Below are 15,056 nucleotides of genomic sequence, written 5' to 3' on the forward strand. Positions count from 1 at the left end.
CTTAAAAATCGCAAATGCTATTACCGAATCGCAAATTGCGATACCGGCCCCATTCGCACCTATCTGCGAATTTTGTGCATTTTGAAAATTGTGATTTCTCAACCAGAAATCGCAATTTTGGAAATGCTAAATCCCAGGGTGCTGGGGGCCTAAGGCCTCCTCTGCTGCACCCCAAAATAATTTTTGGAAACATGTAAGGTGCACACATGCCAAAAAGGCATGTGTGCTTTACATGTAAATTTTAAAAATGCATTTTAAATGCATTTTAAAAATTTGCACATGGTTACCACCAAGTTCAACTTGGTGGTAAATAGCGATTCCTAAATGCCCAATTCGTATTAAGGAATTGCTTCTTACATGTGCTTAGAAATCACAAAGAAGGAATCCTTATTTGCAATTTCTTATTTAGAGAGTCGCAATTTGCGACTCGCTAAAGAGGGTGGCAATTTTAAGGAATTGCTAGTTTAGCGATTCCTTAAAATTGCGTTCAGAACGTCTTTCATACATTTGAACTGGCTTGTTGCATTCGCAAACGGGCATTCGCACCGTTTGCGTATCCAAAAATCTTTCATACATCTGGCCCTTAGAGACAAGTTATTATGCCAATTAAGAATTAGCTTATTCAACCATGTTTAAAAGGAGAGCACGAGCTCGCTACGACTGGTAAGAAGGGGTAAAGTGTACAATGTCCTAAAGACAAGAAAAAATGGTCCGGCAGAAGGTGAAAAATCTGGGATTACCAAGCAAAAAAAAAAGATTTCTTTAATCCTCCTTTTTATGTCTGATGTAGAGAGCTTTGTATTCTAGAAGATCTTTTGTCATTACTTCTCCAAAATAGCACAATAAGAAGTACAGAGAGTGCACTTTATATTGTTCGTCTTGAGCCATTAGTTTTTATGGGTTTTTCATGATTTGCCATTGCTTGGTTGGGCTGTCCAACAAGGCCAAGGCATTTTGTGCATTGTTACATTTTCCCATTTTACTTTCCATTAAGTGTTAGTGATGGGACTAACTTGTTAACACTAAGATAGTTTAACTGCTGGTGTATGTTTTTATTTGTTTAGGAAGTGCTTGCTGTTTTAATACATCTGCCTGTTTTAGCATTACATTACTACTGCATGTTGATTTGTTTTACGTTGCGTCATTATATCATACTAGAGCTACATTTTCTCCAGAAGATCTGGAAGTATGTCTGGGAGTGTTATTCAATCAAACATCCCCAATCTAGTTTGCCAAACAACACTAACATTTCTTCAGATTACCTTCACTTTAAATAATGCAACATCCTCAAAGGTAAAAACCTCAACATACACTCATACCAAATGTATTCTCCCAAACACTGGATATTGGGTGCAGGTGCAAGTGGGTGTAAGCATGACATAAACTTCACTTAGATAACTCAAAATAAATATACAAATATAGAAACTGCAAATGTGCTTCACTTAATAAACATGTATATAAAATACAACCCTCACATTAATTGGATATGAAGTTACTCTGAGATATATGGTTCTCTATTCTAGTCTGCCAATATCCGTAGTGTAAAGTTCTTGTCTAAAATGATATTTCAATATATATGCATGCATATTAGTAAAGTATTCATGATTTCCCTTCCAACTGGGACTAGAGAATATACCATGCACTCTTCAAATCACTGACTTTGTCATGAGAGGCCTCAGCAATAAGATTGCTAGTGTGTTAAGCAAATCAAAAAGTGACTTATTGTGTTTTAAATGTACAGCACCTTTTTCATTGCTTTCCTTCTCTATCTCAAAACCATCCCAATTTCATTACATAGAGCTTCATAAAAATACTCAACCATCTCAAAATATTCCAGTAATTAATTTACAATTCTGTGGCATTTGAAATGGATTCAATCATATCAATATAATTTTCCTAAAAAGGTAGTACATTTTTAAGTAAGGCACAAGACACAGATTTCAATTTAATTCTGAGTGAATCATCTTAAAGAGAGTGACGCCTCTCAGATAGTTGTATTACTCAATATTGACAATAAGAATATCGTGATACAAGAATATTGTGGCAAAATTATCAAAGACCGAATATCGAAATGTAAATTCATACAGAGGAAGTATTGATTTACTATCACTAACTCCAGATTTACATAACTTGAAGATATAGTTGTCGTTAAGGGAAATATACGTGGAGTTGGGTATGCAAAATCTGTACTTACTTACCTTTCAATATTTTGGTTTCAATATTTTGTCCTTTATATTTCCATACCACAATATTCTGTCTTCGATATTCAGGGGGCACACATCTAACGAGTGGCATCACTTCCATCCAAGCACTAACTGACATTCATTCTGTCCCACCAGAGCTCTTTTCTGTCTTTGTTAGCGTTAACCATACTACTTTGGTATGTAATTGTATTCTATTGCCAAGTAATACCCAGACGTTTTAACCTCTTTCTTTCAACTTCAGTGGCAGTAGGGGAAAAGCTTCTTCAGTCCTGGGCATTTTATTAAACAGACAAACTGGCTTTCTCTCAGGAAATATTCCGGAAGGGGATCCATTGGAGTAAAATCTTCACCTCTGCAGTCTGACTTCATCCACACAGTGGGTAAACAACAAAAACCCATCCACGCATGTTACAGCAAGAACACAAAGTATTTAAACAATCTTAAAGTAAGTATGCATCGAGAATAGGGATGTAATCAGTCGATTTACTGTCTGAAGATCCAACAGCCATATGTGTTTCGTCACTTCCTGTGACTTTTTCGAGGTTGATCACAAAGTTTCTTAGATTTCAATGTTGTTTATCCATTTGTATTGGTCTCCTTGAGATTAATATTACAAAAAGCTCTGGTAATAGGGCATTTTTTTTACCTAACCAGCTCCGTACACATTTTATTTTATTTGATATTTTCTTTTCCACCATTATTGTGCAATCCTCATGGGAGGTGCAGTTTTCATTCCCACTACTACCTGGTTGTTTAGATTTAAAATCATCCACAAAGTGCCTGGAGCTCTGTGTACATTTAGCACCCTCGCCCAGGATCAAATGACACTTCAGAATCAAAGCTTTATGCAAATGTCTAACATTTCGAATGGCTGTACACAGGCTGTCAATAATCAAACAGGCCATTCTGAACAACAGAAAAGCAGAATATTGCATTCATATAGCATACAAAATCTTTCACTTTTAAACTGCAGCAAGATATTAATGTACAGAACTAGCACAATTGAATCAATTCTGGGTAAGGTAAAATTCAGATTCTGCAAACGCCATTGTGCAAAAAGTTTCTCCCAGATAGACAAATCATACCTGAAAACTTACAAATAGCTAGGCCTGGGTGAAATGTATTTTACAGGGCATAGTCTTGCATAATTTAAAGAATTGTGTGTCAAGTTTATTGTACAAAATGCCTGAGACTATACCATTATGCCATGTAGAGTAATTGAGGTTTAACTTGAGTAAAAATCTTTTTGAGCAAGCTTGTGAAGACGTTTCACCTGACATGAGCAGCTGTTGTTCGTTTCACTCGTGATTATGCTTAATTATTTTGCACAAATTGCGCCCTCACTCCCAAAGTGGAAGCAAGGACACAGTATGTACTACAGAAAAATAGCACTAAATGCCATACCAGTTTTTCACTTAATGGAATTTTTTCGGTAATTCACCCAGGCCTACCTTTAATGCAGCATAATGTTTATCTGCCGAATTGCCGAATTGTAATTACAATAAACTTTATCAATCTTTTGAAAAACTACAGCGGGGAGTCTGACATATCGATACCACCTTCGTACAAAATCTCATTTTTTTAGGGCAACCGATTTACGGCCCAATGTATATCTTGGTGGTTGGCCTGCCTGTCCTTCCTGACAGAGGTTTCGATCCATCCATGATGCTGGCAGATGTTCCCCCATCCAATTTATTTATTCAATGGAAGAACCTCCATCAGCCATATATGTTTCATCCTGTCATCTTGGTGGTATTGCAAGGATCTTGCAACAGAGTAATTTCCTAGCAGATGTGTTTACGGTTGACGTTTTTGTCCGTCTTGATGACGGACGCTTACATCAACCACGAGAGCTTGATTTCCAAAATAATAACACCTGAAAGCCACACTATAATACACACCCTTTTCTAGCCAACAATCCTTTGCTTTTACATTTTCAAAGCAGCACAAGCTACAGAAAATTTGAAACTTAGCTTTCCAAGTACTTATTGTTTTCTTAACTTTGCTTGTATTTTTTATTTCATTTTTTCTTACCATGGTAGGGAGAAAGACCCCTAGATTTTCAGGGATAAAATTAATAGTTGTGGTTGATGATATTATTAGGGCAGATCCACAGCTTTTTGGTGCCCTTTGGTGCTAGAATGATGTGCGGCAAAGAGTGCACTCCCTAGCCTCAAAAGCAACCCTAGGGGCCCAGGAGATAGGTGGTGGTTCTCCTAGTCCCCTCAACCACTTTTCCCGGGAGAAGGTTTAAGGAAATCCTTCTTATTGGAGGTTTTACAGGAATCCCTGGTGTAGTGGAGACTGCTAAGTATTTAATCACCCAAATGTTCATAAGCCTAAATATTGTTGTGTCTATATAAGATTATATAAGACTTTAATTTCCTTATTTAACGGATATTTGGACAAAATATAGAGTTGTAAATACCAGGAGACAGAAATATCAGAAAAAGCAGATTGTGATATAAAGATATCGTGATGCAGAAATATTATTGTCTATAATATCATTTTTTTCAGGTAAGGAATGTTATTGTTAAGAATATCATTGTTAATATTGTTTTCAATAATATAGTTGTAAAGAATATAGTATTTAGATTATTTTAATGTATTTTTGTTCATATGTGTTACTATTGTTTGTACAATTGTTATTCAATTTTTTTTTACCATAGCTTGTAATTTTAAGTGATTTAGAATTTGTGATTACATTTTTAATAGTAATCAACTGGATTGTATGGTGTTGGCTTTGTAGGGAATATAGTTGGAAGGTAATTAAGTAATAATTATCAATTAATTAATGAATTAATAATTTCTAAGTAAGTATGTGATTGATAATAATTATGTATATAGTGTAATACTGATTTAATGTACTTATATTTTAGGTGTTGGTTGCTACGCTTGTAAGGGTGTAGGGTGGGAAGTTAATTAGGTAATAATTAATTAACAGTCAGTTTTTAATTTATTTTTAAATATTTAATTGATTATTAATTATGTACATTTCGTAATCATCATATATTTTAGTTAAATGTTAGGTGTGGGCTGCAGGGTTTGTCAGGGTAAAGGTTGGTAAGTAATTAATATTGCATTGACAATTATTAATCTATTATTAAATATTGAATGGATTATTAATTATGTAAATTATGAAATACTTGTTTATCTTTGTTATATTTAAGTAGTGGGTTGTTGGTTTTGTAGGGATATAGGGTGGCAAGTTAATGAAGTAAACATAAAAAAATAATCATTTATCATTTAAATTGTAATTGAGAACTAATAATTTAAATGTTTCATATTTATATATTTTAGTTATATTTGAAGGATGGGCTGCTGGGTTTGTAAGGGTGTTGGCTGGGAAATTAATTAAGTAATAATTGGCAATTAATTACTAATTGTTAATGAGTTATGTCATTGATTATGAATCATGTAAATCAGCTTATACCTATTTATTTTCGTTATATTTTAGAGGTGAGTTGCTAACTTCGTAGGGGTAAAGCGTGGCAAGTTAATTAAGTAATAATTAAATAGCCATTATTTTTAATTGAAATGTAATTATTAAAAATTTTATGAATTTTATACAATGATTAATAGTATATATATATATATATATATATATATATATATATATATAGTATGTTAAGTAATCATTTTTATGTTAAGAGTTATATATTTTTTCTAAATAAATAGTGTTACTCAAATATGTAATGTGTTTGAAGTGAAGTAGTTTATCTACTGTTGCATGTACTGGAGTGTGAATAATAAATTTAACCTTTCCAAAGTTCAATGCTTTCCCTAATGTTGCACAGACTGAAAAAGGTGCAATAAATCTTACTCTCAAAATTCCAACAGTTTCCCTACTATTGCATGGACTGGAGTGGGAATAGTAAATTTAACTCTGTCGATTTCCAGTGCTTTCCCTATTTTTGCACTATTTGGAGTGAGAAAAATAAATTTTACCCCTCCGAAGTCCTACACTTTCTCCACTGTTGAATAAACGAGAGTGAATAATATATCTATTATTCCCAGACTCCAATACATTTCATAAATTGGTTTAATATATTTATTATTTATAATTTAAATGTTATAGTGTTTGTTTATATTCATTTATATATATTTTTTTTTTATTATTTTTTTTAATATTTTTTATTTTCTATTCCTGTATTTTTCCAAATGGAATTTCGCACCTAAATTGACAGACAGGTAGATATTGGTCCTGAAAGATTTCTTTTTGTGATTTGGTGTAAATCAGTAGTTTTTGAATTATTAAAGGAAAAATAAATTTGTATATCAAGGGACATAGATCCTCCATGGATCCAGCAGATCTCATGCTGAGATCTGATTGGCTGCCAACACTTCAACCAGGAAGTGTTGGCAGCCATTTTGGGCCTTGGACTCAGTCGAGTCCCAAAAAAAGTAAAAATACCCTAACCCCCTAGGCCTGGTGATGGGGTCCGCTGGGAACCCCTTTGGGGCCAAAAGCATTTTTTAAATCTTTGGCACAAAAATCATGGAGGATCTGCGAATCTTGGCAACTGTACTCTATGACATGTCACTCAGCTTTTTAACACTCTTTTCTACCCACATCACTCTACTCTATTCTTGGACACTCTGCACAACTCCCTCTGCGCCACTCCCTGCCACTTTACTCCACTCTACTTCACAGTGTTCCACTTTTCCCCTCAACCATCACTTCACTCTTTGCCACATTATGTCACTCCACTCTACAACACTCTATGCCAATCCATTCTAACACACAATGACACTCTACTCCACTCTATACCACTCCACTCTACTACACTTTTCCACATTCTAAGATACTCTACTGTAAAACACTCCACTCTATGACACTCCACTGTTTGGCACTGTACTCTACAACATTCTCCTCCACACTACTCTACACCACTCTACTCTACACTACTCCACTCTATGCCACAACATTCTACACCACTCTACTCTAAGGAACTTTGCTCTATCCCATTCCACGCTATCACTTTCTTCTCAACTTGATGACACTCCAATCTGCTCAAAGCCACTCCAGTATGAAACCCCCATAAGGCACATGTTTAGTTTACCTTACACTTGATATGTTTACATATATATATATATATATATATATATATATATATATTTATATATATATATATATATATATATATAAAACTTAATGATGGGCGCCACTATAGTAGTTATAGTGGGGACCAAGTTTCTATAGAAAGAGCGTTATTTGTTTTGCTAATAACTTTGGTGCCGCTTGACAAATCCTCACAAACTTTTCCAAGAAAATACAATGCTCACATGAGCTGCTGTCTGGAAAGTGTAGGGGTGATCTGTCTGAGGGGCCCAAGAAAAAGTGGGGGGGGGTCCCAAAACACTTTTTCCCCTTTCATTTCTCCATAGGAAGCATTGAACAGTGGTTGCGCCGAAACCACTGGGTGAAATTACATGAAGGCCCTCATTATGATAATGGCGGTGAAATGCCGCCTACTGCCACGGCGACAGCTGGCAAAAGACCATCGCCGTGGCTACCTACTGTCCACCATATTATGACCGTAGCCAGAATTCCGCTAGAAGGCTGGTGGAATTCAACTCAAGTCATGGCGGCAGACCACACCAATAAAATGCCGTTGACTGGATCATGACACATGATACGGCCTGGCGGTGTTCCACTGGCGGACACTGCTGCTGGCAGCAGCTCCTCTTCCCGTCTCCTGCCGGAGGACCTACTGCATGTAGGTAAGTCGGGTGCTCCGACAGGAGAGAGGGGTGGGGGGTGTTGTGTGTGTGTTTTTGTCTGTGTGCATGTATGGGGATGTGGGGCATGTGTAATGCGTGTGCCCATGAATGAATGTGAGTGTGCGTGTATGTTGTGATGTGTGAATGCGTGTCTGCTTGTATGTATGTCAGTGTGTGTGGGTGTGTGTGTGCATGGATGTATGCATGAGTGGGTGAATGTGGGTATGCGTGTGTGTATGTGTGTGTGTATGTCTGTGTGTGTATGTGTGTTTATGTTGGGGGGACGGAAGGGGGAGGGGGACATTGGGGGAGGACTCTGGGGAGGGGGAGGGGGCAGGGGAGACCCCTATCAAAGCCAGGGAAGGAATTCCCTGCCACTGATAGTGCCTACCTCCATGGTTTTCGTGGCGGTACAAAAGCCACAGAAACCATGGACATGGGCGGGGTAATATTACCGTGGATGGCCTAGTGACAGCCGTCAGGCTGCAGACTGTAGTCTCCAGTCGGTTTGTTACATTGGCGGTTTGGCTTTTGCCAAACCGCCAATGTCATAATATGGTGGTCTGTACCGCCAGCCTTTTGGTGGTACTACCACCAGCCTGTTGGTGGTACTACCACCACTGTAACACCGACCACCGAGGTCCTAATGAGGGCCTAGATTTGGGGGAAAGGTAGGCCCTGGTCCAGAAAGCAAAAATTTTTTGTTTTGGTCTGTAGGAGAGCGCCGGAGGAAACCCAATCATGGCGCTCTCCGAACGCCTCGCCAGATCGGCAACCCCGTCGTCATGGAGACGCATCGGGAAGGAGGCGGAAGTCGGCCCCGGAGTTCCGGGTTGCCGAGAGTGAAGAAGGGCACGGCGGAACAAGATCGCTCTGCTCTTCCGGACGCGAAACGGACCCCGAGAGAGAGACGGCGGAAAAGAGTGAGACGAGGAGAAACGGAGAGCCAGACGCCCCGAGAGAGGAGACGGAGAGAAGCGCCAACCCAGAATACCCGAGAGGAGAGACGGAGGAAGGGACGGAAGAACCACCCCGAGAGGAGACGGAGGACGCGACAGCCTGCCACGGCCCAGGAGGGTCGTGGCTGGACAAGGTACGTGCCTTAGTAAAGGGCCACAGCAGAACGCAGGAAAGGGGAAGGGTAGGACGAGAGGGGAGGACTGAGAGGGGGAGGAAAGGGGAGGAAGGGAGACAGGGTGACTACCTCTAAGGGGAGAGCGCCTGAAGCGGGGCCAGTTCCCTGGGCACCTTAACAACCACGCATGCTGCCTGACACTGGGAAAAGAAACCATTTCACCTCCCCACTAAAAAAGGTTAGAGTAACCCTTCCGTCACTATTCCCCCCCCCTTTTCCCCTTAGTTCACCTCCTCTCCCCTACCCCCACACAGAACCAAAACCGTGCTTACCCTCCACACTTACCGGCTGCCACCCTGTTTTTGTTCTTCCGAGGAAACCTGCCGCCAAGATACCGGAACACGCCACAGGGAAGAAAAAGGAAGGGAAAAGAATAAGCAACCCACCTGAGACGGATAGAGACCCGAGAGGGAGAAAAGGAAAGGAAAACGGAACTCAGAAACACCGGTTACTCACAGACTGTTCTAGAGTTATTCTCCCCCTTATCTACCGCCAAGAACAATAAAAAGCATGTAAACCCCTATAAAGGGTAGTTAACCTCAGTGTTTGTGTCCTCTATCACCCCTACACCACATCCATCTCCTACAGTGGTGTCAGAAGTGGGATCTTGGACGGATACGGGATAATGGAGGACAAGTCCAGCATGGAAGAAATGATTAAGCAGTTGGCTGAAGGGCAGCGCCATCTCCAGCTAGTCTGGGAAGCCCAGCAACGAGAGGCCAAGGAGGATAGGGAGGCCCTACAGTCGGCATTGAAAAGCCAGGCCACCATTATGGCCAATAATCAGCTAGTTCATGAGACTGCCATACAAAAGCTGACTGACACTATAGCCGCAAGTAAGGTGCACCCCAATGTGCCCAGTTCAGTCCTACAAAAATACCAAGAAGGAGAAGACCCTGACTCGTTTTTTACGAACTTTGAGAGAGTCGCTTCCAGTGCTCAATGGCCGGCAGAGCGGTGGGGTCAGTATATAGCTCCCCTCCTGACAGGAACCCTCCAATCCGCTTATCAGGCCGCAAACCCGGGAGGTGTCACCCATATGCCGAGATAAAGAAGAGTATTTTGGAACGAGTCGGACATGATGTCGAATACTATAGAACTAGGTTCCGGAAAGTAAGATGGGGACCCCATGAAGACCCTCGGACATACTATTACCGGGTGAAGGATCTAGGGTTGAAGTGGCTAGGACCACTAGGAGTGGAACGCGAGGACATAATTAAGGCGATTATTCTGGAGCAGTATCTAGATTCCCTACCGCCCCATACCCGACACTGGATCCGACAACACCCCAATATAGACACTGAGACAGCGGTTGATCTAGCTTGTGCTTATCACAGATCAGGAGAGGGTAAACCACAACCCGTCCGCCCCATGGGGAAACCACCAATACCCCCTACTCAATTCCACACACGACGAGCAACCGAAGAGACCGGCCTACCTAGAAACCCGGAGAGAAGTCCGATGCAACAACCCCAATGTTTTAACTGTGGGGAGTGGGGCCATATCGCTCGTGGATGTCCCAGAAAGCAGGAGGGTATAGAACCAATGGAGATAGGCATGACTAGAGGTAGAGTCTTATGCCTAGGAAAGAGTAGTGTGTCCTTTAAGTACCCCCTGATGGTCAATGGAAAACTTGTTATGGCCTTAATTGACTCCGGGTGTAGTCAGTCAGTAATCCGACGTAGTTTGATTCACCAGATACCACCCCCTGAGGACCAATGGGTTACGATATGCTGTGTTCATGGGGATCGAGCCCAGTATCCGCTTCTCAACATAACCATAGGCTGGGACGGACATATAGACAGTCTGCCTGTGGGGCTTATGGACAACCTGATAGAGGAATGTGTAATAGGAACGGACTATCAAAGGTTCGACGACCTCTTAGACAGGACCAGACAGAAAAACCCAGTGGACAACTGGTGGGGTGACGCACCATTCCGAGATGATGCTATACCTAGCCATCCCACTAGACGGAAGCTAACACGAAAGGAGAGGAGAACGGAGAAACAGAGATACGCCTGGCAACAGGACCAACAAAACAAAGAAGGGGTCATGGCCCTCCTAGACGCAGCCCCCACATCGTTTAGAATGAGTCAACACGAGGATCCCACCTTAAAACATGCTTGGAAAAATGCTAAAACCGCCTCAACTGGAGAGGTAGGTCCTTACTTCTTGACCTCAAAAGATCTGTTATATAGGGTCACCACCAAAATAAATGGGGAGAAAAGACAGCTCGTCGTTCCCGAATCCTACCGAACCCAGATACTCTTCCTAGCCCACAACCAACCAGGGGGAGGACATTGTGGCAGGGAAAAAACAGAAGAATACTTACTCAGGCGGTTTTACTGGCCGGGAGTATATGCCCATATCAGAAGGTACTGCGCTCAATGTCCTAAGTGCCAACTTGTGGAGACAGGAACGCTCCGTAAAGCACCGTTGCAACCCCTACCTCTGATTGATATACCATTCAAGCGGGTCGGCATGGACATAGTTGGTCCTCTGTTACCGTCTAGAAAAGGGCATACCCACATTCTCGTGCTCGTAGACTACGCAAGTAGGTACCCCGAGGCCATTCCCCTTTCCAGCACCACTACGAAAAACGTAGCACAAGCTATGATATCTTTCTTTTCCCGGGTAGGATTTCCCGAAGAAATCCTTACGGACCAGGGAACCCCATTCATCTCAGGAATGATGAAACAAATCTGTACATCCCTAGGGGTTCAACAGATAAAAACATCCGTCTACCATCCCCAAACGGATGGATTGGTCGAACGGTATAATCGCACCATAAAAACCCTTTTAAGGAAAGTGGTGAATGAGACAGGTAAGGACTGGGATCAGAAGCTTCCCCTAGTATTGTACGCGATAAGGACACATGAACAATCCTCCACTGGGCATAGCCCGTTTGAACTGGTATTTGGGAGACAACCAAGAAACCTTCTAGATATGGCAGTGGAACTTTGGGAGGAGGAGGAGAACGAAGAACGTCCTATCCTAGACTATGTCCATAATTTAAAAACCCAACTCCAATCAGTATGGGAGGACGTAAGGCAGCATCTAACAGAAGCCCAAAATAACCAAAAGACTTACTATGACCAGGGTACCAAACTCAGGATCTTACAACCCAACGACAAAGTGTTAATCCTCAGGCCCACCTCAGAGCACAAATTAATTGCCAAATGGCAGGGACCATACAAAATAATAAAAAGAGTTACCCCCGTTACCTATTTATTAGAATTAAGAGATAATCCAAGGCGAACCCAGATTTACCACATTAACCTATTAAAGAAATGGGAAGAACCCGCTAGCAATAACTTAGCATTAGCAAGGGGGTGTCTGATCACGCCAACTCAACCTTTAGGGTTAGAATTGTGCCCCACCTCACTGTATGACCCCCAACAGCTCCCCAAAATCAGTGAGTCCCTTTCCGAGATAGAGACCCGACAAATGACAGAATTAGTCCACCGTCATGCCTATTTTTTTTCTGAACTACCGGGGAAAACAGCACTGGTCCAGCATCACATTAGAACCCCGGAAGGAAAAGTAGTACGACAACGACCTTATCGAATTCCCGAGGCAAGGAAAACCCTCATAGAAGAGGAAGTCGATAAAATGTTGCGTTTAGGAGTTATTGAAACCTCTACCAGCCCATGGTGTTCTCCGATTGTCATAGTGCCGAAGCCGGATGGCTCTATCCGCTTCTGCATTGACTTCCGGAAGCTCAATGAGATATCCCTTTTTGATACATACCCGATTCCTCGGGTAGATGAAGTCCTGGAGAAGATAGGGCAAGCCCGATATATGACCACTATTGATCTGACAAAGGGGTATTGGCAGATCCCCTTAGCACCCTCGGACAAGGAAAAAACGGCGTTCGTATCCCCTTCAGGCCTATATCAATTCACGGTGCTCCCTTTCGGGCTTCATGGTGCCCCAGCAACGTTCCAACGACTAATGGATCAACTACTAAGACCCTACCATGATTTTACAGCCGCATATCTGGATGATATTGTTATTTTTAGTTCTACCTGGTCTACCCACCTACTTCACCTGGATAAAGTGTTCTCCGCACTATCCGCGGCCGGGCTTACCGCCAATCCCAAAAAATGTGTACTAGGGCAGACCCAGATAGCCTACCTAGGTTACGTTATTGGGAATGGGCTCTTGAGTCCCCAAAAGGATAAAGTAGCCACCATTCGACATATTCCTCTCCCTACCACCAAGAAGGAACTTCGCTCCTTTCTGGGGCTAGTTGGATACTATCAAAGGTTCATCCCTCAATACTCTACTATCACAGCCCCCCTTACAGACCTCCTAAAAAAACAATATCCGACGGTCCTACCTCCTTTTTCCCCCTCCCAACTTCAGGGATTCCAATGGCTCAAGGAAGCCCTTACAACCGAACCAGTATTGCGTTGTCCCGATTTTGCCAGGCCCTTCCATCTTTTTACGGACGCATCCAATGTCGGGTTAGGAGCCGTGTTGGCACAACCTGACCGCCAGGGACATGAGCATCCAATAGTCTACATCAGTAGGAAGCTATTACCCAGGGAAACGAACTACCCCACTATAGAAAAGGAATGTTTGGCCATTAAATGGGCAATCGAATGTTTGCAGTATTACCTCCTGGGACGCCCATTCATCCTCTTCACCGACCATGCGCCTTTGACATGGTTGGCTTCCCATAAAGACACCAATTCCAGAGTACTCCGCTGGTTCCTTGAACTGCAACCCTTTACTTTTCAGATCCGCCATATCCCTGGGGCTCGCCAATGTCCCGCAGACTTCCTCTCCCGCTGCCCTGACTCCTCGGGCCTATACCAGTCCCGATCGTGGGAAGGGGTGTGTAGGAGAGCGCCGGAGGAAACCCAATCATGGCGCTCTCCGAACGCCTCGCCAGATCGGCAACCCCGTCGTCATGGAGACGCATCGGGAAGGAGGCGGAAGTCGGCCCCGGAGTTCCGGGTTGCCGAGAGTGAAGAAGGGCACGGCGGAACAAGATCGCTCTGCTCTTCCGGACGCGAAACGGACCCCGAGAGAGAGACGGCGGAAAAGAGTGAGACGAGGAGAAACGGAGAGCCAGACGCCCCGAGAGAGGAGACGGAGAGAAGCGCCAACCCGGAATACCCGAGAGGAGAGACGGAGGAAGGGACGGAAGAACCACCCCGAGAGGAGACGGAGGACGCGACAGCCTGCCACGGCCCAGGAGGGTCGTGGCTGGACAAGGTACGTGCCTTAGTAAAGGGCCACAGCAGAACGCAGGAAAGGGGAAGGGTAGGACGAGAGGGGAGGACTGAGAGGGGGAGGAAAGGGGAGGAAGGGAGACAGGGTGACTACCTCTAAGGGGAGAGCGCCTGAAGCGGGGCCAGTTCCCTGGGCACCTTAACAACCACGCATGCTGCCTGACACTGGGAAAAGAAACCATTTCACCTCCCCACTAAAAAAGGTTAGAGTAACCCTTCCGTCACTATTCCCCCCCCCTTTTCCCCTTAGTTCACCTCCTCTCCCCTACTCCCACACAGAACCAAAACCGTGCTTACCCTCCACACTTACCGGCTGCCACCCTGTTTTTGTTCTTCCGAGGAAACCTGCCGCCAAGATACCGGAACACGCCACAGGGAAGAAAAAGGAAGGGAAAAGAATAAGCAACCCACCTGAGACGGATAGAGACCCGAGAGGGAGAAAAGGAAAGGAAAACGGAACTCAGAAACACCGGTTACTCACAGACTGTTCTAGAGTTATTCTCCCCCTTATCTACCGCCAAGAACAATAAAAAGCACGTAAACCCCTATAAAGGGTAGTTAACCTCAGTGTTTGTGTCCTCTATCACCCCTACACCACATCCATCTCCTACATGGTCTAAATCCGTTCAGTAGATTTTGAGAAATTAGGGGAAAATAAATTGTATATCTAGGGACACGAGGGATTTGCGAACCCTCCCCATCACGTGCTGAGATCTGATTGGCTGTCAACACTTCAGCCAGAAGGGGTTG

The 15,056-nt window shown here is 42.9% G+C and overlaps 1 protein-coding gene across 1 annotated transcript in view; it reads left to right on the forward strand.

The window, feature by feature from the left end:
• Nucleotides 1-628: 628 nt before the first annotated feature.
• Nucleotides 629-15,056, forward strand: part of LOC138283543 (uncharacterized) — a 113,301-nt gene continuing 98,873 nt past the window's right edge. Inside the window, exons 1-2 of the mRNA XM_069221484.1 lie at nucleotides 629-663; nucleotides 2,514-2,649. Coding sequence (XP_069077585.1) covers nucleotides 629-663; nucleotides 2,514-2,649 — 171 coding nt within the window. The remainder of the gene's footprint in view (nucleotides 664-2,513; nucleotides 2,650-15,056) is intronic.

Source organism: Pleurodeles waltl, chromosome 3_1 (assembly GCF_031143425.1).
Source record: "Pleurodeles waltl isolate 20211129_DDA chromosome 3_1, aPleWal1.hap1.20221129, whole genome shotgun sequence".
Taxonomy (NCBI): domain Eukaryota; kingdom Metazoa; phylum Chordata; class Amphibia; order Caudata; family Salamandridae; genus Pleurodeles; species Pleurodeles waltl.